Source organism: Muscardinus avellanarius (genome assembly GCF_963383645.1).
Source record: "Muscardinus avellanarius genome assembly, chromosome: 5".
Lineage (NCBI taxonomy): Eukaryota > Metazoa > Chordata > Mammalia > Rodentia > Gliridae > Muscardinus > Muscardinus avellanarius.
This window is the reverse complement of record NC_137790.1, coordinates 36,391,218-36,416,960: the sequence shown is the minus strand read 5'-3', so window position 1 is coordinate 36,416,960 and position 25,743 is coordinate 36,391,218. Positions and strand designations below refer to the sequence as shown.

Sequence of the window (25,743 nt, the reverse complement as noted above, 5' to 3'; positions counted from 1 at the left end):
AATTTTCTTATTGCACAAACTCTTTGTCTGGAATATTCTTCATGTTCTGGGTTAGTCCTTTTTGTCATTATTTTTAACCTTAAATGCCAGTTCTAAAAGGCTTTCACTGAGTGCTAGGACAAACCTAGGTATATTCACTGAATATTAATTTTGGTGTTCCATCTCCTACCAAAATGTGAACTTTACGACACCTGGCACTTGTTCATTTCTCTGCAATACCTGGGCAAGTGACTTGCACATGGAACTTTAATAAATAAGTGTTCAGTGGTGAAAAAGAGAGACTAGGTGTCTTTTCTTGTGGAGCTTCTGTTCTAAAGGAAAAGATTAATAAATAAAAAACCCCAAAATTCCATTAACTTTTTCATAGAAAAGGACGAGGATGTCATAGAATCTTTTTAAATAGAAGAATCAGAAGATTCTGAGGTAAGTTGACATTTGTAACTAGACCTGAATGAACTTCAGGAAGAAACTAGCCACACAGAGGTCAGAGAAAAGAATTCCCAAAAGAGAGGATTGCATGCAAACGGTCTCAGATGCTGCAAAAAGGTCAGTGAGTTCCAGGAAAACAGTGTGACTTGAGCATAAGGAAATGGGACAATGATGAGAAGAATGGCTGGGAAGGTAGAGAGGGCATAGGTAGAGAGGGTATATAAGCCTTGTTGTGGAGTGGTTAAATTTTTACTCTAAGTGAAATGGAAGCTCATTCATGTTGCTAAATGACATTATCTAACTTACTATGGAGAGCCTAACTACTCAAAACGATACCCAAACAGAAGCCTCTGGATCATAACTGAGCTTGTTAAAAATGCAATTTTGAGGAACTTTAAACAAGATTTCCAGAAGATTCACATGCATTTGAAAACTTTGAAAACCACCAGTATAGCAAATGGGTTAGAGGTAGGGAAGAGTAGAAAAGAAACTTGCTAGAGGCCTTTATTATAGTCCAAGTGAAAGATAACAGTGATGTTGAAGTGCCACTACAAAAAGAAAGAGAAGACTGATTTTAGGTTATGTTTTGGAGATAAATGGTTTAGATATACACCTTTATTTCTGAAAAGAGCTCAGAACTGAAGATATTGATCTATAGTCTACTGGGAATTCTGTTTCTGGGCTTCAAATGTTTGGTTCTTTTAAAAATGTTTCATATTTTACAAACATTTGTTTGATGTCATCTTTATGGAAAATAAAGCATTTCTTTTTTGGGAAAAAGTTTTCCCCATATTTTAGTCTTTTTATTGTTTGAAATAGGGTCTCACCGAGTTGCAAAGGGCCTCGCTAAGTAGCTGAGGCTGTCCACAAACCGCGATCCTGTGATACTTTTCTCCGGAATGCTGGGATTACAAGCCTTGCCATCAAAGCCAGGGCAGGCATTTCTTACTTAAGAATAACCAAGTTCTCCAGTCATTCATATTGAGGTCCTCTATTATAACATGCATCATTCAAGTCTTCATTAAACACTTCACAAAAACTCTAGTTTTGGATGTTTGAAAATTTGAGGCCTAAGGCTCATCAATATTGTTCCTCTTCCATTCTGAGGTTTTAACTGAGAAAGCTATCCTCAAGCCTGTCCAGTTTCCAGGCACAAAGTAGCTTGGAAACTCCAGAATTGTTGAGTCTATTTTCCCTGGTGTCCAATTCTGTCGTTGTCGTCTTCTCCTTCTTCATTGGTGCATTGTTGTTATAAATCTTAATGACATACAAGATGATAGAGGCACACATACGGACATCACTCATTTAGCCCTTCCCCAATTTCCACCCCATCCCCTCCCTCTCCATTCCCCTCCTCCTCCCTCAAGTTTGGCTTAGTGATTGACTTTGATATGTTTGTGGATGTACATTAAAAAAAAAAAAAACTGAACTAAAAGGCAGTTGGTAGAAAGAACAGAAAAAAGTTCCCACTTGGGAACTAAGCAAAATGGAAGAGAGGTTTCTTGCTTTATCATTTACTAAGTGGCAGAGTGGAATTCCAATTTAATGATCTTCTCTTGTCATGTCTCATCACAGATTAATCGTTAAAAAGACTATCCAACTATTACCAAAGACAAATGCCTTTTCCTTTCTTTTTTGTTACATGGGGAAATGAGAAAAAGTTCTTGCCACGCTTTCAGCCAAGAGAACTAGAATACCAAGAGTTATTCAGCAGGATTCCAAAATACTCTCTTTTGGAGAAATCCACCGGGGACCTGCCAAACTTAGGGGAGCCCTGGGTAGTAAGTGACATTAAAGTATTCCAAAGTACTACTTTTCCACAACTTGACTATCCCCCTTACTCCCGCCTGTGAGTTTAACTGGCTTGTGTGAAGCACTGCCATAACAAGAAATCCTCACATTAATGAGAGAAGGAAAACCAAGCACAGTAGCCATTAGAGGGGACGCCAGCAGCGCTGTCCCTTGCAGAGCAGAGTAGAGGGGACGCCAGCAGCGCTGTCCCTTGCAGAGCAGAGGCCCGGAGGACAGGGCAGCGCGCCCAGGTGCGGCCGCGTGAGTGGGCGGCTCCCCGCGGCGCCTCCCGGCCGGGCCGCTCCTCCCCGGCCGCTATAAAGGGCGCGTGCGGGCTCCCGCCGTCCTCCCGGCCGGTGCTCGCGCTCGCGCTCGGCCCCGCTCGACCCTCTCGGGCCTCGGCTACTCGGGCTGCGGCAGAAGATGGCGGCTCCGGCCCAGGGCTCCGACGCGGCGCTGGAGGCCGCCCTGGCCGACGTGCCCGAACTGGCGCGGCTCCTGGAGATCGACCCGTACCTGAAGCCCTACGCCTCGGACTTCCAGCGCAGGTACCACCCAGGATCGGCGATCGGCCGCGGCGCGACCCCGGCTCCCCTCCGCGCGCGACCCCGCGGTCCTCTCGCTCCGCGCTCCCGCGGCCCCTGCGCGTCCCCGCGGCGCCGGGGGCGTGGCCTCGCGCCCAGGCCTCCCGCGGTTCGTCTTGACAGCTCCGGCACTTGCTGGGCCCTGGGGCGCCGAGTAAACTTCTGGCCGCATCCCTGCCCCGCCCTCGGGTCCCGGGCCCTGCGCCGCCATCCCGTAGTGCTTTGGCTCCGGCGCCGCTTTCCCGGGTGCAGCTGAGGCCACTGCGGCCTCTCAAAGCTTTGCGCTCCAGCGGGGCCTCCGCATCCGCGGGACGCACAGGGCCCACTGCAGTCCTGCACTGAAAACTTTTCTCCTTTGCAGGCCGAGAGGCCGCTCAGTGGTACAGCGCTTGTGCAAGGCCCTGGGGTCCATCCTCAGCATTCTGGGTGTGCGGAGAGAACGAAACCAAACCCCAACAAAAATACCCTTTCTAGTTTGCTTCATAGCAAATATTGTGATGTATGGCTAATAGGATGTCTTCAGGAATATGCTATCCCCTAAGCTAATCTTGGTCTCTTTGGAACTCTCTACAGTCAACACTGATGAAGTATTGTCACCTGGAAAATGAAAGGCAATGAATGCCAAACTTTTAGAGGTCAATTCAGGATGCTTTAATTTTAATTTGTTTCACCCCGTGCTTTAGTGTATTTGCTTACCACAGATTAGTGGAGTTTAATAATCACTCTAACTAAAAAGCTCTTTTTTTTTTTTGGTGGTACTGGGGTTCCTGGAAACCCATCTACCTCCGGGCTACACTCCCAGACCTGGAAACAGGGTCTCTTAAGCCAGCGCGGCTTCGAACCTGTGTGATCCTCCTGTCTCCGCCTCCCAAGCGCGAGGATTACAAGCGTGCGCCACCACGCCTGGTGAAAGCTACATTTTTTAAACATAATAGTAGTTAGGCTGACTTGTGTGGTAAGATCATTGTGATTTAGTAACTTCTGCTTTTTAAGTAGAGCCACTGTAAAATGAAAACTGCAGTAACAAGAGTATATACACAGATAATGTTTAAGTCATGGAAAACATCTATCTAGTGATATGGAACAGCCTATATAGTAATAAAATTGAGTTGGGGTTGAAAACAAACAAAAATTCTTGTCTTGGCATTATCACTTTACTACTTATAGTCAATTCAGCAACTCTTTAATAAGAAACTCCTGAGAACAAAATCACCAATCTAGACAAATGTATGGACCTGGAGGACATTATGCTAAGAGAGATTAGTCACACACACAAAAAAACCAAGAAATTGGATTCTTTCCCTAATAGGCGGAAACTAGGGAGAAAATGGGTCATAGGAGGAACTCTAGATGAAGAAGAAGATACTATAGATGAGCAAATAAGGTGACTTAACTGAGGGGAGGGGGGGAGAGGGAAATTCTCTAATGCACATGATGTACTTTAACAAATATATCAGTGTCAGTCTGTAAGTCAAATGTGAGAAGGGGAGGAACTGTGTAAGGGCTAATTGGGTGATGTGTGCATGTATGTCTCCACCATCTTGCATCCCATTAAGCTGTATGAATACAATGCACCAATAAAAAATTAAAAAAGAAAAAGATTGTATACATCTCATCCCAGAGTTTCTGTAGCCTAATCAATGAGCCCTCCTCAAAGTAGACAGGTTGGACTGTTTACTTAATCAGGTGATTGTGTCCACATATAAACCACTAGAGAACAGTCTTCTGAAATTGCTTCCATGATAAACACTATATACTTTCATAATAGTCAAAGTTAAAAGACTGATTTAGAAAGAGTTAAAAATGAGAGTTAAAGAAGGTGATTAAAGGTGATGGTTAATTGTTTTTCATATGCTTATAACAATGACTCTGAATTTACTTGCATATTTTTAAAATGACCCTTGAGACATTTCTAAAAGAAGAGTTGTGGAGATGTCCTTCCCTTCTTTCCTCTTTTTTTTAAATGGTCACAAGCAGACACGCATCCTTTGCTTAGCATTTCTTTCATGTACTTCATTTTCAACTCCATTGGGATTGAAACAATTATAATCATCTTTCATGGTTTGTCAAAGCTAATGAGGAGGACAAAGGCCAAAATAAAGAAGTAGGGGAATCCAGTGTTCTTGGTGAAAAGTCTGGTCCAATGGGTCCTTTTAAGCTTCACTCTGACCTGGATTCTACTTCTGTCCTCGGTTCTGAGTAATTGCTATTTTCCACACACATGTTCCATTTAGGCATATCAAATATCAATTTAGTGTTTGGCAGTGGTAACTTTTATTGTTAACAGTGGGAGAATAAAAAATTCCTTCTTCATAGACTGGTTTTTGGTATTTATGACTATAGTTTGAATGCTTCTCTTCTGAAATTGGGTGTTGCCAGTGTGATGTATAAAAAGGTAGGCCTTTCAAGATGTGATTTGCCATGATGGCTTCTCCTTTGTGAATATGAATAAGGGCATTATAAAAAGCTTCCTGTAGCTTTTGGCCCCCTTGCTCTTCTCCTGTGTGAGGATACAGTGTTCCCCTTCTCTGGAGGATACACCAACAAGGTGCCATCTTGGTTGTAATCTAGGTACAATTAAGTGTTGTTGCTATAATGCACTAAGATTTTGGAATTATGGCCACAACAACAAAGTATAGTATACACAAGAGGTTTAAAAATAAAAGCCAAACAAGCACCAGTGGTGCACACCTGTAAACCAAGTACTCAGGAAGCTGAGAAAGGAGGATACCAGGTTCAAGGCCAGCCCTCACCAGCCAACAGAACCTGCTGGCTTTTTATTCTTAAACTTCTCAGCCTCCAGAACTGTGAGAAAGTAAAATTTCTCTTCTTTATGAATGACCTAGTTTCAGGTATTTTGTTGTCTTGGCCCAGATGGCTAAGAGTTTTGTTGGCTAAGAGTTTTGTTGTCTTCTCTGTTCATTTCTAGTAACTCACTTGGGCAGTGTGTCTTTGGCCTAATACAAAGTAATGTATCACAATTCAACCATTTCAGTGCAAAGAATGCTTTCTTAGGAGTGGAAACATTCCGAGGTTCACACAGAAGTATTTAAGAATGGTGGTGTTGAGGCAATTTCTTCTCATTGGTGGACTGTCTCACCTTTGGCCAACCAACATTTCTTCAGCTGAAAGTGTGTTTTTTATGCTTGCTGTTCTTTTCACCTACTATATCTATAAGAATTCAAAATCAAGTGTGGCGGAGTAGTGAATTACTCCGATGTAAAATAAAAATAAGTACATTAGTGTTCCTCTGACTACCTCCTTGGTGTTGCATTGTTTGCATTTCTTTTTCTGTTTTTCTGTAAGTACTGGGGCTTAAATTCGGACATTCTACCTCTGAACTACACCCTCAGGCCATTTTAGTTTTAATTTTGAAACAGGGTCTCTTTAAGTTGCTGAAGTCTTACTAAGTTGCTGAGGCTTGTGTCCTCGAACTTGTAATCTTATCCTCCTGTCTCAACATCTCTGTAATTCAACTGGAATTACAGGTGTGTGGCAACATGCCCAGCTATTGATTGTCTTCTTAAGATGACATTTAACACTTGACTTTCTTGCTTTTTATTTATTGCTTCTTATTTTATTATTACTGGTACAGGGGATTGAACCAAGGGGAATTCTACCTTTGAGCCATCCTCTAGCTGTGTGTGTGTGTGTGTGTGTGTGTGTGTGTGTGTGTGTGTGTGATTTTTATTTTATTTGTACTCATTATAAAATAAAATTTTATAATGGTGCATTATAGTCTCATATTATAATATAGTTCACAGTGATAGTGACATACATACACATAGCACATTCCATGAAACCGGGAAATGTCCAGCCTTTTTATTTGTTTTTTATTTTGAAACAGTGTCTAACTAAGTTGCTGAGGCTGGCCTCGAACCTGGTATCCTCCTTTCTCAGCTTCCAGAGTACTTGGTTTACAGGTGTGCACCACTGGTGCTTGTTTGGCTTTTATTTTTAAACCTCTTGTGTATACTATACTTTGTTGTTGTGGCCATAATTCCAAAATCTTAGTGCATTATAGCAACAACACTTAATTGTACCTAGATTACACACCATTGTGAATTAGCTAGAGAGGGCTCTTCTCATGGCAGTCATTGAAGGATCTAGGGTTACAAAGGATTAGTTTTGAAACCTGCTTCGGTAGTGTTAGTGGCAGGAAGTGAGAACATGTCTTTGCATTATATTTTCTTACAGCTATTGCTTATAGGTGAGCTCCTTCTGTTTATACCTTAAATCATTGATGCAGGTCAGTATGCTGTGAGTGGAGCAGAGAACTGACATTTGTAACCACCTCAGAACAATACAATCGCAGTAGCACTGATTTGTGCCTTGTTTTTAAAGTTTATATTATATTTAGTTCTCATACCAAAACTGCAGGGTAGACATTTTCCTGTTTTACAGATGAAGAGGTAGAGATCAAATCAGGTGATTGACATGAGTTCGCTTGGCTGGTTAGTGCTGTTTCTGGGCTTGGATCTTTCTAAAACTGGGCTAAACAAGTTCTCAGACAACTCTGTGATGAACTAATGGATGCATCTCTGTTGCTCTTAGCTCCACTTCTTGGCTCCTTGAAGCCATGATCTTGCTAGTCCATTATCTTTTTGGATTTCTTCTTATCTTCCTTCAGACCATTTAGTGTATGAGAGTCTTAGGACTCTTTCTAGGTCTTTCTATTTTTTTCTTAAAAATTATAGATATTTTAATCTATCCTATGGATCCTATCTCCTGAGTATACCCTGTTTGTCTTCATCTTAGATGTTTTGATCTCAGAAATATTAATAGTGCCATTTCAATGTTCTTTAAGATCAAAGCTCAATATGTATAAAAGTTAAGCATTGTTTTAAATTCCAAATCTGTTTGTCCCTTTAGACCCTATCTCATTTGCCAACTAATCACGCTGGGAACTTAAGACATATTTTTAATTATTCCTCTTTCCTCCATTTTTCACCTCTGATATTAGTCATAGTTCCCAATGCTTTCAAGTGTGTACTACTCTGTATTCCTTCTGTCATCCTATTTCAGGCTGTTAGCACATCTAGCCTGGTTTATAAAAATTGCCTCATAACTGTTAATCCCCTTTTCAAATCTTTACCCCACTCTATCCATTTTTTTTTGTCTTTACCCTCAAAATTTACTCTAGTAAGTAGAGAGATAATGATGTTTCTCTGCTTACATGCTTTGAATAATTCTTAAGTTCTCTTAAGGTACAGTAAGTACGCCTCATGACTTACAGGAGTCTGCCTCATTTTTGCATCTTCCCCCTTAATCTGTGCCATCTAACCAGAGATGACTTAATGGGAAAGGGGCAGCTGTGATGTCTGGGGCCATTCCTTAAGCTGCACCAAAATAGTACTAAAATCAGAAGTATGGTATCTATTTTTCAAATGTAATCTTTTATCATTGAACATTGAAGACTCATTTACTTTCTGTGTGTGTGTGTGTGTGTGTGTGTGTGTGTGTGTGTGTGTGTGATACTAGAGATGGAGCCCAGGGGCCTTCTTCCTCTGTGCTACAATTCCAGACCTATTTTATTTTTTATTTGGAAATAGGGTCTGGCTAATTTGCCAAGAGTCTCATTGAGTTGCTGAGATTGGCTTCAGACCTCCACTTCTCCTGATTCAGCCTCCCAAGTATTGGGATTATTAGTGTGTGCCACCACAACCAGCCAAAGATTTTCATTTTTTATTCTGTATGCATTAACAAGAAGTTAGGGGAGGTCTAGGGAAAAAAAAAATGAAAACAAGGCAAGACAAGTCAAGAATTAAAGGAAATTTATGATCTTTATCAGAATGACAACTGTATTTTAGCCAAAAGTGAACTGATAGTCAACTTTTGCCCATATTTAGTTTTTGCTATAAACTATTTTACCCCATATAATCGATCTTTTTTTTTTCTTTACTTGGGATTGAACCCAGGCATGTCTGAGCTACACCTTTATCCCTACTTTTTATTTTTTACTTGGAAACAATGTCTCACTAAGTTGTGGAGGGCCTCACAAGTTGCCAAGGCTGGGTAGGCAGTTCCTCCTCTCTCAGACTACCAAATACTGGGATTACAAGCATGTACCGCCACACCCAGCTTTACAATCAGTCTTTAACAAAATTTTAAGAGATATCAACTTGAACGTGTGCCAACATGTTATGATTTTCTGGATGCTATATATTTTGGTCTATTCCTGCACCTACCTATGCTTTTGTACATGCTATGATTTCTGCTTGATGCATTCTTTGTGTCTCATGATAAATTCTATGCATGCTTTAGGACACAGCTCAGAGGCATGTTGTGTACTTTCCATGATTTCTCCCCATTCTTGAGTTTGAAATGGGGGAAGAGGTTTTGTGAGCCCATGTCTGTTAAGTATTGCAGTTACAAAAAGGGTTTCTACTTACTTAGAAATAATAACTTTTTACATTGCTATCTACATAGAATTGGAAAGTACTTTGGATTTGGTGTGTCAGCAGCCATACCAAAAATTGATTCTCACAGCATCAAGTTTTTATGTGGTATCTGAATGGTGCACTTTTTACTCAGTACCAGGTCAGGTTGTGGGCTCTGAAGAAAGTCAAATGTCAGGACTTTAGAAGGCAGGTAGGAACCTGAAGATTATGAGATTACATGACTTGCTCTTCTGTACTGGTTGATTCATTTGGCCCTTGCAGCTGAGATCAGTACTAATTCCAGAGTCATTCCTGGATTCACCACAGCAGTGGTCAGTGACCTCTTTTCATTTTCAAAGTGTCTTAAAATGCCTTAAGTGAACATTTTGGTTTAGTTTGGAATCTACCACTGGAGAAATATCTCTTTAGATGGTAACTTCTTAGAGGATTCCTTTCAGTTCTCACCACCCTGGGCTTTAGTTAGTCTGTGAAATGACAATACAGTGTCTGAAAAATGTGCTATAGTTTTAGGTGATAAGTATATCATGCTGCTGTTATTTGAAAGCATGCATTAAGTTTTGATTATATATTTAAAGGTATTAAAGTAAAACATGAAAATGTATTCTTCCAAGTGAATTGCTGCTACCAGCTACCGTTCATTCTAAAGTCATTTTTATAACTAAAGAATAGATTTTCTTCTTGTGGTGATGTCTGCTCATCAGTATGTGTTCATCACTGTTTAGAATTCAGAGTTCTTTTATGTTAATATAAAAATGGAGCCACATTCAGTTTTGTGTTTAGGGCAAAAGGTGAAACTTCACATCAAATACATATAAAACTTCCATTCATTGATTTGTTATATCACTTAATTGCAGATTTGACATTGCTTAAGTTATGCTGACTATCTTGGCCAACATTCTTATCACTACAATCCCAATCAACTGACCATACAATTTTAAAAGAAGGAAGATTTTGTTTTGTTTTTTAGAGATTCTGGGTTCAGTCCATATGAGACCAGGTTTTGAAGAGATAGGGAAAGAGAGAGGGCACACATGCAAAGATCTGCTCTCACATCATAGAGGCCAGAATCAGAACAAACAGGGGGAGAAGGAAGGATTTATAATCTCTAAAACCACATTCCAGGAACCCCTCCTTACCAACCTACCTTCACTTCCAACATTGCTACCATGTTTCTGTGAGATCTGGGGGAGACATTCCAGGCCATTATAGTGATTAACCTGTAAAACTTGATTTTTCTCATATTTAAATGGTAAGCCTTAATTTAGGCTCTAAATTTAGTTTCCTCACATGTGAAAAAGAATATTGCTGATTGTTTGTGTTACAGAGTTGTAACAGCAAGAGAAGGCATGAATTTAGGTCTTATAAACTGTCAAATAGTTTTAGGTCCAAGGACAAATTAATCAACCTCTGTGAGCTTTACTTTCTTCCTTGTTAAAAGATGGATAGAACCTATGTTGTTGGGTTACTTGAGAGATAGGTATATATTTAAAGATGCTAACTAAATTATAATTTTATGATAATATTAATTTCCAGATTCATTATTTACTAGAATTTAATTTTCAGAATATTTTGTTATTGTTAGCTTCTTTAGTGCTATAGTCTGAAATCAAATATCACCTAATGTTCTTACATCAGGCGGCTCCTTCTTTTTCCTGTAGAAATGATTGTATAAATGAGGTGATGCAGGTGGTAATTTTAATCATAATCTAATAGAGAAGGAAAAGAATAAGTTTAAACTTTGATCCTTAATTTAGAGTGGAAATGATAAAGCAATTGCCAGTTTACTGTAAGCTGAAGGCAAGATGAGTCCTGGGATATAATGAGCACAAAGCTCCTTTTATTGAGAGAGGTAAATGCTAGCCTGCAGAAATTCAAAACCACTTTTCTCTTGATCTTTCTTTTTCTATCACTTCTCTTCTTTAATCTGACTGCTAAGTGTTCATATTCTTGGGCATCAAACAGCTGCAGGGATTTTCTTCCTCCTGAACTTGGAGTGACTAAAGAATGGTCATACTGAGTCTACTAATAGAAGAAGTAACTTTAAAAATAAGACAAATGTGGGAGAATAAAATAAATATAATATCAACCTAAGTTTAAAATTAAAGAATTATTCTAGTGCAATTTGAATATGTATGATGATAAATGGTATATCAATATGAAAAACTGAATCCTATGTCCTTTTTTTTCTTTTTTGGTGTTTGATGATTTTAGTTATTTTCAACATATTTGATTTTGCCATAATATACATAACATAGAAGAAGAAAACATTCATTTGTGTTTTAGTAGATCTATTCAGCAGTCAATTAAAATGTGACAATCCTTGGGGAGTCATGCTGGTTCTATAATCCTAAATATAATAATCTGAATTCAAGTTTATACATTTACTTCTTGTATAGGTAAACTTGACAATTTCCAACTATTCAGCAAATAAGAATTGACTATTTGTTTTTACCAGTGATATCATATGTTACTCAGTATCATCTAATTTATTTCTGTTTTCATAAATACTAATCTCTTAGCCTTTGGCTATATTTGGCTATGAATAGCTGCATAATACAGATGTACATGCTGTTACAGAAGCATGATGCCATCAGTTATGCATTTAGGTCTATGTAACAAAACACTCAACAACTCTCAACAGAAAATTCCAAACTGTGAATTACAGAAAGAACAATCGCCAACTTGCATTTTCTGAAGAAAGTAAAGGCTATGGTTTGGGCCTTAGTATGGATCGGTCCTTTATCTTTTTGCTCTATTAATCTTAATATACAATCTCTATGCTTATGCCAAGAACTTAGTTGGGCATATCTCAACACCACATGCATGTTCTTGCAGGAACATTCACAAGTTTACTAGGTTGAGCCAAGTATATATTAGCTTTCTTATGAACTGCATGTAGGGTCTTTCTGATTACAGATTATTAATCAGAAGTGTTCTATGCTAGCCGGGCGTGGTGGTGCATGCTTGTAATCCCAGCATTTGGGAGGCTGAGACTGGAGGATCGCGGTTCATGGACAGCCGCAGCTACTTAGTGAGACCCTCTGCAACTCAGTGAGACCCTGTTTCAAAATGAAGAATAAAAAATTGGGCAGGGGTGTAGCGCAGAGGTCAAATGCCTCTGGGTTCTATTCTCAGACAAGCAAAAAAAAAAAAAAAAAAAAAAAAAGTGTTCTAAGCTTATCCTTACCTGAAAGTGAGGCTGAATTATCATGGCTTACACACATCTTCATGAGAAATGCCTTTTTGTTTTTTTGTTTTTGTTTTTGTTTGCTATACTGGGGATGGAACCCAGGAGCATTGATTGTACCTCAGAGTTACACCTCCAGCCCTATTTTTTAGTCTTTTTATTTTTGAAACAGGGTCTCACTGAGTTTCAAAGGGCATCACTAAGTAGCTGAGGCTGTCCGTGAACCGCGATCCTCCGGTCTCAGCCTCCCAAATGCTGGGATTACAAGTGTGTGCCACCACCCCTATCTGAGAAAGGCCTTTTTGTCTCCATTACTGCTTTCAAGGGCTCTTTGCCTTACTTCAAAGAGGAGACTACATCTGGCTAAAGAAGTAAAGCCCCAGTGAAACTGTAGTCCTGTAACATCGTTATCTATGTACAAATTCTTCCAAGCAGAGCCCAAGCATTCCTGAGAGACCTCTGAAGCTGTATCCATCCATAACACTAATGCTTAGGTCATGAATTTCACTATGCTAGAAATGTTTTAATTTTTCTAGCTTCCTTTTTTGGGGAAATAGGCATTTGGCTGCTCTGTCCCAAAATGAGCTGATCTGTCATTTTGGTTATTTGGCCCCATGTCTTGGGGGAGCTTTACTATCTTCTTTTAATTTTATAGGTAGTGTAAACTTAAAAAATGGGATTATTTTGACAGGAAATCTTTATTTTATTTTATTTTAAATTTTGGCGATACTGGGGATGGAACCCAGGGACATTCTAACTCCAAGCTATACCCCCAGCCCTATTTTTTATTCTTTATTTTGAAACAGGGTCTCACTGGGTTGCAAAGGACCTCACTAAGTGAGTAGCTGAGGCTGGCCACAAACCCGGATCCTCCTTTCTCAGCCTCCCAAATGCTGGGATTACAAGTGTGTGCCACCACGCTGGGTGAGGAAATCCTTTTAATGACTAATATTTTCTACGTATTGTCTTGACTCGTGAAAAAATGATACCCTTTAAGCTATCTGGAGAATAGAATATTTGTGGAATGAGAAAGAAAATGAGATCTAAAGTTGTCAACTTATGCTCAATCTTAAGATTTGGTTTAGTTATATAAAAGCTTATAAAACTTTAACATCACTTCTTATCATTTTCTGCGCTTTCATCTTAAAGCCTAAGATGTATAGTTATATGTAGTTAGGACTACCATTCTTCAGAATATACTTACCACAGAATTTTCATATAGGTATTAGATTACCCTCATAGGAAAGTCTAGTGATTTTGCCTCTTTCAGTAGGACTAACGACATTTGCAGAAAAATATCATTTCTTTTTGATGTCAGAATAGAGGATTAATGATGTGTTTGGAGTCACATTCATTTTTTTCCTAAGAGGTTACTGGTCTATTATTCATTATCATTTTATATTGCTGTTTAGAGATTTTTGAGTAATGTCTGAGTTATTATTGCTTTTTAATTGTTTTACAATTCTTCTCTTAGGAGGAATTGGTATTACAGGATTCTGATGTTTCACAAATGAGTTAATGGTTGTCATTTTTGTGCATTTTCCTCTCTCTCTTGGCTCTTATTTTTCTGTATCCAAACTTCGATACTTTCACTTGCATGTTTGTTCAGTTTTTGTCTATACTGGGTATCTACCATCATCTTAACCACTTCAGTTGTCAGTGCTGTTTTGGTTATTTAGTGCTTACTTATGAGAGGACTATAGTGTAACTCATAGGTTGCTTTTTTGCTTTATTTATTTTATTTATTGGTTGAGAAATTTTATGTAATAAAATTGAATTAATATAATTTTTTAGAATGAAAAGACATCAAATGATGTTAGCTAAAATCATATATATAAGTGTATGTGCTAACAGTAACCAAATATATTCAATACATACTGCTGAATGTTACTACATTTCTTTTTTTGTGTGTGTGGTACTGGGGATGGAACTCAGGGGCAGTCTACTTCTGAGCTACACCCCAGGCCCTATTTTTTATTCTTTTATTTTTGAAACAGGGTCTCACTGAGTTGCAAAGGGCCTCACTAAGTAGTAGCTGAGGCCGTCCAAGAACTGTGATCCCCCTGTCTCAGCCTCCCAAATGCTGAGATTTATAGCTTCCACCACCACACCCGGCTTACTACTTTTCAAATACTCAGTTTTTATAAGTTTATTAAACCTAGCATTCTTTCTAACCCACAATTCTTATATTGTGCATAGCTCTGACTCTACAAATATTTTGCACTCAGTCATATCAAAGAAAATGTTTATTGAGTATACATCCCAAGATCTGTTAGAAAACTATATGCTATTCATGTGGTATTAAGAACAGGTCTGCTAAAAAATACAAAATATAAACATACATATGTAGAAATAAAAGTAGTGTCAAAACTGAGGGTGGAGCACACCTATAATTCCAGTACTTGGGAGGTTGATATAGAAGGATTGCAGGTTCAATGCTAGCCTGAGGTACTCAGTGAAGACCTCAACTTAGTGGGACCCTATTTCAAAATAACGAATTAAAAATAGGGTTAGGGGTGTAGCCTGGAGTTAGACTGCCCCTGGGTTCAATCCTCAGAACTGCAAAAAAAAAACAAAAACAAAAACAAAACAAAACAAAACAACAGCAGCAACAACAACAAACTGAGGACTGATTGTAGCAGGTTCAAAGTACTGTAAAGTTAGAGGACATTGAAAAATATAGTGTAGATTGTCTTGAGAATTGCAAATATTGTTTAGAAAAAAGTTTGAAACAACTTATAGACTCACCGGATGTTTTAAAAAGAGCACAGAGAAGGTTTCTGTGGCTTCACAAAGCCTGCTTCTGTGGTGATATCTTGCATAACCTAAGTGTGGTGTCAAAATCAAGAAACTAGCATATATAGTCTATAGACTGCATTCAGATTTCTTTATTTTTTACATGTACATGTTTGTGTGTGTATATATACTTTTTAAAATACTTTTATCATGTGTATATATATAAATGTAAATGTCCACCACTGTGAAGATACAGGTACAGATGATTTCATCACCACCAAGGATCTTACGTGTAACCGTCATAGTCCGTCCTTCCTTCCTTCCTCCCTCCCTCCCTCCCTCTCTCTCCCTCCCTCCCTCCCTCCCTCCCTCCCTCTCTCTCTTTCTCTCTCCTCCCTTTCTTTCTTATGAATGTTTATTGGTGTATTGTAGTCTCACATCATAATGTAGTTCAGAGTGATAGGGACATTCATGCTCACTACACTTGGTTAGTTTCCCCCTGGATCCCTCCCTCCCCATCCCTCCCTTTTTCCTATATATGATACTGAGATTGGCGTTGGCATTCTCACATATGTATATAATGTCAGTGGAAATGTTACTTTCATTAATCATGCCCCTTCCCCTAAGCCACCCCCCCACTGGAATTTCTCCTTCATTGTCTAAAGTCCCTCTTGTATGGTGATTACCCCCTAGCTTCTGCATAATGAGAGAAAATATTCAACCTTTCACTTTCTCTGAAAACTTTAGACAATCACTGACCTGGTTTTCATTTTGAAAGGATGTGTTTTTGATGTGTAATGTATTTGTTGTCTAAGAGCTTTTTGCCTAGCTCGAAGAAATGAAGATCTTTCTAGTACTTTATTCAGAAAAGCTTTTTTTGTTGTTTTATATAGCATATTTAAGTCTATGACTCATTTTGAGTTAATTTTGTGTAAAGTTTGAGGTTGAAGATTTATTTTATTGCATATGGATGCATCATTGCTTTTTAAAATCAGAAATAGACAAACCTGTATTGGAAAGTCACCTAACTAAAAATAAAATAGTTTTCAGTCAGGGATCACTGAAATAAATAATGAAAATTTTTATGTATGTTATAGATTTGAAAGCATAGGAAGGAAATAATTTTGACTTTTGATTATTACCTTAAGAGAGCCCCAAAACTTTAGGAAGCAGGGAGAAATTTGTGATATATAACAATTTAATCTCATGTAGATAACTTTTCAGTTAATTTTTTCTATCATGGATTAACATTATTTATATTACAAACAGTTTTTAATATGAATTTGTATAAACTTATGATTCTAATTTGATTTTTTAAAAATTAAAGAAACATCATGTTATATACTCAGATTGCTTTCATTTCAGTTCTGTGTTATAAAAAACTATTTTGTAAAACAAGTTTCAGCTTTTCTGTTCAGTTGTCTTAAATGACAAGTAAATTACCTAAAAGTTTGCCTTGCATTTCTTTTATTTGTAAGGATAAATTTGTTAAATTTTAACTAAGGTAATGTCAAATATTTTCCAAAATTAGTTTCTTTTTATTTAACTGAAATTAGACTTTGGTTTATTTCATTCTTACTATTTACTTTGATGTTTAACAGAGTCCATTGTGCTATAAATATATTAGAAATAATTGCATGTCAATTCCAGCCAAATTTGTTACATGTTGAACTATGAAGTTGTTAGTATGTTTCCTTAATACAATTAGGAAAATTTACGAATAAATAGGTAAGAATACACCTACCCAATATAGAAAGGGAAAGTGAAGCTACTGAAGATACAATTATAGCTCACTCTGAATCTCAGGCACTCAATCTAAATGTGACTTCTGTGAACTCTACGGATAACGGATTATGATCATTGTTGTCATCACAACAATAATAATTATTCTTTTAATTATGTATACATCACATTATATGCATTGCGCTCTGAGATTCTGCATTTCTAAGAAGATCTAGTCATTCAAAATTGAGTTAGGCTGGGCTTGTGGTGCATGCCTATAATCCCAGTACTTGGGAGGCTGAGACAGAAGGATAACAGGTTTGAGGACAGCTTCAACAAATAGTGAGACTTTCATCAAATCTAGGAACACTCTGTTTCAGAATAACAATGAAATGCAGACTGAGGATGTGGCTCAGAAGTAGAATGCCCCTGGGGTTTAATCCCCAGTACCACCAAAAACATAAAAAAATAAAAAATGAGTTAGCAAAGAGCTAAATAGTTTTTTTTTTTTTTTGGTAAATTTTAAGGCCTTCCACAACTTAGTGAGATCCTGTTTCAAGAATAAGCAATAATAAAAGTAGGTCTGGGGGCATAGCTCAGAGACAGAATGCCCCTGGGTTCAATACCCAGTACCACAACAAATAAATAAACAAATAAGTAAATAAATAAATAAATCTGCATATACAGACGTCAGTATAATATTGATGAAAGCATACTTCCTCCTCTCAAATAGGGGAAGATACACCACCATGAAGTTCATTTGAATCACTTTAAATTACTAAAATTATTTATCTATAAGAAGATAATGAGTCTTTAAGTTTGGGGACCAATTCTTTAAGCCTTTTTGAAAGAGCCACAAAATGTCCTACATTAATCTTGATTAAAACAGTAATAAGGATACTATATGATCTTGTACACAGGTTTTGTTACTAACAGTGACAATTTACTTGCAAAAATGATTCTATTGCAAAACTGTGCTTGTGTAAGAATGCTACATTGTGTAAGAACTGAATCCTGTAAAATAGTTTTGTAAATCATATCTGAAAATACATCAACATGTTTTTTTTTAATAACAAATAAGCCCATTTTGGAAGGGATAGGGGATTATTTTTAGAAGCAATGAGGCAATTCCTCAATAAACTAAAAGGCCCCATTCCTGATTGAGTCAGGGGGACATCATGATGAGTGTCACCTGGCTTGGCAGGTTCCAGCAAAGAAAATGAGTGCTCAATGTCTTCTTCGGATTCCACCTTAAGTGCACTATGTTATAGAAACATAGTATGAAGCACATATGTGATTGAAAACCCTTTTTTAGTAGCCATACAGGAAAAGTAAATTATTTTAATAAGAAATATCTTTGAATCTATTTTATTCACAAATATCATTTCAACATGCAATTAAAAATGCTAAAAAAAAGCCTATTTTGTACTAGTAAGTCTTTGAAGTCTGTGTATTTTATAATTACGGTACACTGGGACTAGTCGTTCTTCAGGTACTCAGTAACAGTGAGTGGTGAGTGGCTACCATATTACATAGCACAGGTTTATATGATGTATTTGAAAGAAGAGGTTGCAGAGAAAATTATCATGACTCCACTAAGAGACTAAAGGGGAAGATTAAGGAGGGAGAAAGGCTTAGTCAGTTCTGTGTCCATAACGGAGGTAATTAGATCCATAGAGATTCCAACTTTGCCTAAGAAAGTGACTCCCTAGTTATTTATTTGTAACTTTATTTTAATACTCTGAGAGAAATAAACGAAGAGTATCTTAAATGTAAACAGGGAGGTAGTTGACATAAGAATTGTCTGGGGTTGAGTTAGGTAGCCATACTATTCCTATTATTTGATGTGGGTAGTCTACATAATCCTTTTTACTTAGATGATTCTTATGTCAGATTCTCTCATGTTAAAGAAACTATTCCCATATTATGAAACAAAATAGAAACAACATAAAATAAAACATGGACATGACAAAGTAAATCTGATAAAGATTCACATCTTGATAAAGTGACAGATCAGGTGTCTGCTCTTGGCTGTAATGGCCATAGACCTTTTTGGATGTGCCAACTTAACTTGGATCCCGTCCAAATAACAGCTGTTTCTAACTTGGTTCTCCCAAGAATTTTGTTTGTGTGCAGTGACTCATTATGACTTGCATTATTCTAGAGTTGATCTCTGCTTGTCACAGAGGACGGTTGGCATGACTGCTTCTCTGTCACTCTGAAAACTCGTGACAGTGTGGTGGGTGCTTGCATGCAGAAGCACATGTGTGCCGTGTGTTTTGTTTTTTTCTTCATGACTTGCTTTTCTTGCTACCTCTAGATAGTAGTTTGTTCAGTATTTGGTCTTTTTACTTAGTTTTTACCTATTCATTTTGAATACTTTATAACTAACCTTGTACCCATACTGAAAACATTGATATTTGTACAATTATTTGCTTTCATGAGCAATCAACCAGATTCTTCCCCACAATGCTGTTTCTCTGCATTGTCAGTATTGTGTTTTCCATAATACAGCTGCCCCATACATGCTGACTTATGGAGGAGCATCCTGGGATGATGGATGTGTGTCTTGAATTTAAGAAGAGAAGAATATAGTTAGGAAACACATTATTGTCTTTTGGTGTTATCTGTAGAATTTAGAATAGAGTTTTGCACTCAAGGGGTGTTTTGCAAATATATATTGACTGAGGGTCTGGTCCAACTTGTTTTGTAATATTAGAAATCTAGAAATACTTATTACTATAGTTGTTGGCGGGTCCCTAGGAACGTTTGAGAGTAATTCTTCTATCATGTAGTGGCCTGTGGTGGGCAAAGCCTTTCGCATATACAGCTTAACCTTTCTCCTGTCTAATACTACTCATAAAGAAGATTGTAATTTGTGCATTGTGCTTTTATCAGATTGCTGTTCCCAATGCAGTTAGTGTAATATTTCATTTCCTAACAGTCCTCTGGCAATTCTGTTTAACATGCTTTCTATTTCAGAACATTCTCCCATTTAAAAAACGTCTTTTGCCTCAGGCCCAATATGTTATTCCAGCCAGGCCCAGTAGTAATTTCTATCCTTGCTGGCTTCATTCACCTTCACTGTTAAAATTCTATGTGGATTTCCCAGGAATGTCTTCTTTTTGTGTTTGTAGTATAGCAAGTTCTATGGTATGTCTGCCTTTTATTTTCTGATATTAGTTTGGTTCCCAAATTATTTTATTTTTATTACTGAAGGCAAAACATGCTTAGTTTTTATTTTAATTCATAAATCTTTTAGTATTCTATAATATAAACCACACATTGTTTTCTCAATGAATGAGATTTTAAATTTCCATCTGAACATATACAGTAATAAATATAATTTTATTGGACCGGAATATTCACATTAGAATAAGAGACTGCTTTACCGTCTTAAAACAAAACAAAAAAAATTAATAGGTAATAAATTCACTTTGTAAAGGTGTATCTTAAAGCAAAAGAAACAAGTAATTTGAAATGTTATCCAAAATGATCATGAATTAGGTTTGATTTGGGCTTGAGAGGAGATATTTCTAAATTAAGATTTTTTTTTAGCTGCTCTTTGGGTCCAAATTCAGTAAAAATGCCATAATCTAGAGGGATTTTTTTTTAATGAAAAGAGTCTGATAAGCATATAGAACAAAACATTTGTTTTCTTAATAGAAGCACTGTGGCTTAACAGTGAGGGAGATTTTGAAACATTTGTTATAATCAAGTTTTTAAAGAGATTCTAGGGAATATATGCAGAGAACTAGGGCTAAAGTAAAATTAGAACTCTGGATATATTATAAATATGTATTACACATTTGTTATATCATGTGTTTGTATAAATGACATTTATATCATGTCTTGTTTTAGTTAGAATAAATGTTCTCTCATTCATTGTGCTGATTTCTGTGTACAAACATGAGAGAAAATGGGAATTTTCCCCTCTTTGGGGATAGTCATCATAATGTTAAATAGGAATAGGAAGATTCTTTTTTTTTGGGTGATAGTTTAAATTTTAAATTTCATTGCTGTTCCTCTCAACTTCCATCTGTGTTGACATTTGGGAATCTTCTCATTGCTCTTTCTCAAGTGGAGTAGAAAAGCTTAAAACAGGATTTACACTTTTAAATACAACCAAAGCTATCACATCGTGACTCCCTCCAGGTCTGAATACTTTTTCTTTGGCTTTAAAAAATATCAAACATTTTGCTGAACTAAATACTCTCAAGCTTGTAGTGCTACTGATTATTAACAACCATTTATATAGTAGTGGAAAATTCTAACTAAAAATAAAATAATAAATTTTAAAGTTTTAGGCACTCTATTTTATGTCACCAAGGAGATGTTTTATCCAGATGTTAATATTAATTTCTATTTGTTGATAACATTGTGGTTTTAATTTTAAATTAAAATTCAATTGATAACATAGGGAAAATTATAAATTTGAATAAGCTGCAAATAGCCAGATTTGGTGCTATATGACTTATGTTGGCTTCCTGCTATTTTTTTAAGTACCAGATTCCTCTCTCCCTCTTCTTCCTCCTCTACTTCCGCTCCCCACCTCTGTGTGTGTGTGTGTGTGTGTGTGTGTGTGTGTGTGTGTGTGAGAGAGAGAGAGAGAGAGAGAGAGAGAGAGAGAGAGAGAGAGAGAGAGAGAGAAGAGAGAAGAGAGAAGAGAGAGAGAGAGAGAGAGAGAGAGAGAGAGAGAGAGAGAGAGAGAGAGAGAGATCTTGATTTGAATACTTACTGTCCTGGATATCATTCCAGTTTCTGACAGGTTTGGCAGGTTGATTTCCAAAGACTCATTTCAGCTGTTAGTTTTTGTGATTTTTTTTAAAGATAAAATGAGGTTTTACATTATAAACATTGTGTATGTTCCCAACACTCTTAGACAATAAAGTAAAAGTTTGTTGTAATTTTCTAATGCAGCCATGAGAATAGTGATCCCTAACCACCTTTCGTAATGAAGATTTAGTGATTGAACTTAGGGAGTGGTGGTTTGTTTTGGGGCTACTAAATTTAAGTACTGTTAAAGGCTAAGCAACAAGTGGTGTAAATCTTCTCAGATTTGATACTTTCAAATTGCAAAGACCAGGACCATTAAATTTTTTATTGTTGCTGAGAAGAAAGGAGGAGAACTGGTTATAGGCAGATATAATTCATTCAGTGGGAAACATGGGAAGGAATAATGAAGCCATTTATTCCCTTAAGTTTATATAATTATCATGAAATTCTTTTGGAGAAAAATAAGAATGCTGCATGTGAAGTTTATGTAAGATCAGAGAAAGAAAAGATGTCTTAAGGCCACTTGCTGCATTTTAGATTTTCCTACATAAAATACAGTAATAGAAATGCTAACTCTGGATTGAACAGATACAGGTGGTTGTCATATCAACAGTTTTTAATGTTTTCCACAAGACACTACAGTCATTTATTTTCACCTTCTTGTCTATTCATCAGACATTTACAGGAATGAAAGGACAATTTATACTAGTTTTTTTTTCTTTGTAGATTGCATCATGGTATTTCTGTGTAGTGAGATGTATCAGGATTGGTATGAGTTAGTGAATATATTAGATGAGAAAGTATTTGTCTTTGATTCTGACATAGCCTTTTGGTAAAACTGGTAATTTCAGAGTCAAATATATACTCAGGTGGTAATAGCAGTACTTTCATGGTAATGGGCCCTTTTTTCAGGGCGTTTCCTTCTGCTTACATTCTTCTGGTTCTTCTATGACATTTAATTGATTTTCCAGCTGGTCAGCCAATTAGAGGTAAAGTGACAATATCTGATAATAACTTAATGTTATACCAATATATATTTGAATGATGGTATGTGTTGGCTAATCCAAGATCAGCACTGGAAAATTTATCAGAGTTCTGGGTGTGCATGGAAGAATTTTTTCTTTTATTTTTTATCTGGTATCTACTAATTTGTAATAATGGCCCTTAAGACAAAGCCAGAAACAACGACAACAAAATAAAACCAAAATCATCTAGATAAATAATCATGCATTACTTGGTCATAGGTTGGAGACCACCTAACTTCTAATTACTTTTTCTTATAAATATGCTAGCCAGAAGAAAACTATAGTTAAGGGAAATTGCTGTAGTAAATAGCCAAAGACTGAATAATAAGCCCTGGAATTGAAAATGGGGAGAACAAAATAGCTAAAAACACTATGGAATTTTGCTTTTTCTCTCTTAAAAATGCTCAAAATACCATATTTGGATCACCTTTGGGTTTTATTAAAAATGCAGCTTTAGTAGGTTTGGGTTGGGGGGTGTGAATTTGCATTTTCAACATGTAACCAGGTGGTGCTATTGGAACAGAGTTTGAGTAATGACGGTAAACACGTCCACTGACATTATGTGCATATGTAAAATCACCAACTCCAATCTCAATATCATGTATGGGGACAGGGAAAAAGTGGAGAGGAAGCTGGGGGAAGCTGAACACATGCTGGCTGTGTGCATGTATGCCACTATCACTCTGAACCATACAATGTGATATGAGACTATCATGCAACAATAAAAGTATACAATCAACACACACAGGATAATGCATATAGTTATTGATTACATTGACTATCCAGTTCTTTCCTAAGACAGATTATGCCTTTGTTTCTTTGTTTGGCAGGAAGGCCTGGGCTTTGGTTGTTAAAATGTATTTACCTGTTTTTTAAAATGAAGCCGTATTATTAAAAGCATCTTAATTTTGCACTTTTCACTTTTACAATGTTTATTAAATATAAACATTATAAAATAATAAATAAAATTAGCAGATGAAGTATAAAGTATTCAAAATCTACACTGGGACATTTAGATTTTGATTTAGGAAATCTGGATTATTTATGACACACAAATATAAATTCAAAGTAAACAAAGAGCTAAACTGAAATAAACAAACCCTTAAAATTAATATTTTGTGAATTGTACACAGAAAAAGGTCTCACTCTGTAACATACTAAACCCAAAATGCATATAAAAAATTAATAGAAGTGCTTACACTACATAAAACACAGCCCTGCAAAGCAATTTCTCGAAAATCTTTCAACTAAAGTTAATTTTGTGCTTTCTTTCCTATTTTACAATTAAGAATTTCTTGCTGCTGCTATTTTGAGTGGTTTATCCAAGATGGTAGAATTTCTCTCTGTAAGAGCTTATCTCAGTCTAGTAATCTTCACAATGTGCTAAAATAGCATATGTTAAAACATATCCTAGCCAGGTATGGTGGTGCAGCTACTTATTTCAAAATAAGGAATAAAATCAGGCTGGGGATGTAGCTTAGAGGTAATATGACCTGGGGTTTAATCTTTAGTACCACTAAAAGAAAAAAAAAGAAAAAAAGGTCTAGTGATCATGTGATTTTTCCAGTAGAAGTTGTGTTGCTTGCTTTAAAACACATTCCTTATGTGTCAGAAGTTCGTTTTATTTATTTATTTTTGCATGTGGAACAAAATAAACCTATCAGAATTTCACCACAAATAAATCATAATTTAGATTTTCAATTAGGAAATCATTAATTTTAATACCTGACTTTTCTTGAGCTTTGATTTCAAAGAAGTATTTTTTTTTTTTTTTTTGTGGTACTGAGGTTCCTGGAAACCCTTCTACCTCCGGGCTACACTCCCAGAACTATTTTTATACTTTTTTTTTTTTAATTCGGAAACAGGGTCTCTGAAGCCAGCGCGCTGGCTTCGAACCTGTGTGAACCTCCTGTCTCCGCCTCCCAAGTGTGGGGATTACAAGCGTGCGCCACCTCGCGCGGTTAGAAGTTAAATTTTTTTTATGCAAGAAAGAAAACATGTTATTAAACTGCATTATAGAAGTGATCATTACAAAAGGAGTTTTGTGTATTTTAGGGAGGGGAGAAAGACGTATAAAGATTAAGAACAGATTTTTGGGTGAGATTAAGTTTATATTTTGGCTGTGGTTTGGAACATTTTTATTTTAAAGAGCCATAGTTTTTTCACATGTAAAAATGACACAAAGTATAGCTATGTGCCAGTGTTGTGAGGGTTAACATTAGTGGGAGATGTATTTAAGGCATTCAAGATGGATCTTGGCAGATACTAAATACTAAAATAATGGTATCCATTGTAATAGTATTACTATCGTATTTTCTTCATGCTCAGATACAATTCAGATATGAGTTAGACAAAAGTGGAAATGTAAAGAATAAAATTACTGTAGTATATAATTTTTGGTTTTCATGCTTGTTTCCTGGGATATAAAAATTGTAGAAATTAAAAAAAAACTGTGGCTATTTTTTATGATAATTGGACATGTTTGTGGTTAAGAATAAGAAAATTAGCAGAAATATTTTCTGACAGAGTAGAATATATGTCACTCCTCAAAGGATAAGCCCAGGTCAAACTGGCTAAAGCCAATTTAGAAGCCTCTTGAATAAGACTCACACCAATATAAAAACTTTCCATAAAATTAAGTTAGCTACAGAATCAATGTGAGTATATTATTGTGTTATCTAAGTTGCTAGATAGGATAAACTATTTTATTTTTCTATTAAGAATGATCAGGGTCTCTTAAGTTGCAGAGGCAGGCCTGGAACCAGTGATCCTTCTGTCTCAGCCTCCCAAGTACTGAGATTACAGGCACACACCATCGTGTCCTGCCCACATGAAATATTTTGCTTAAAATATACCATCTGGCTGATTAGCTTATTAGAACTGTACTGTGGTCAGTGTTTGTGTTCCTCCCCAAATTCATATGTTCAACTTCTGTCCCCCAAGGTGATAGTATTAAGATGTGGGGACTTTGAAGGGTGAATAAATCTTGAGTATTTTGACCTGGTGAATGGCATTGGTTCATTTTGAAAGAGGCCTGTGAGAGTTTACTTGCCCCTTTTGGCATGGGAAGACACAGCAACCACCTGTGAAGC

At 36.7% G+C, this 25,743-nt stretch overlaps 1 protein-coding gene across 1 annotated transcript in view; it reads left to right on the top strand.

Moving 5' to 3' along the window:
* Positions 1–2,643: 2,643 nt before the first annotated feature.
* The window catches only part of GBE1 (1,4-alpha-glucan branching enzyme 1), a gene marked incomplete at both ends in the record, with an annotated part of 270,361 nt that continues 247,261 nt past the window's right edge, over positions 2,644–25,743 (top strand). The window contains one exon of the mRNA XM_080696262.1: positions 2,644–2,768. Coding sequence (XP_080552388.1) covers positions 2,644–2,768 — 125 coding nt within the window. The remainder of the gene's footprint in view (positions 2,769–25,743) is intronic.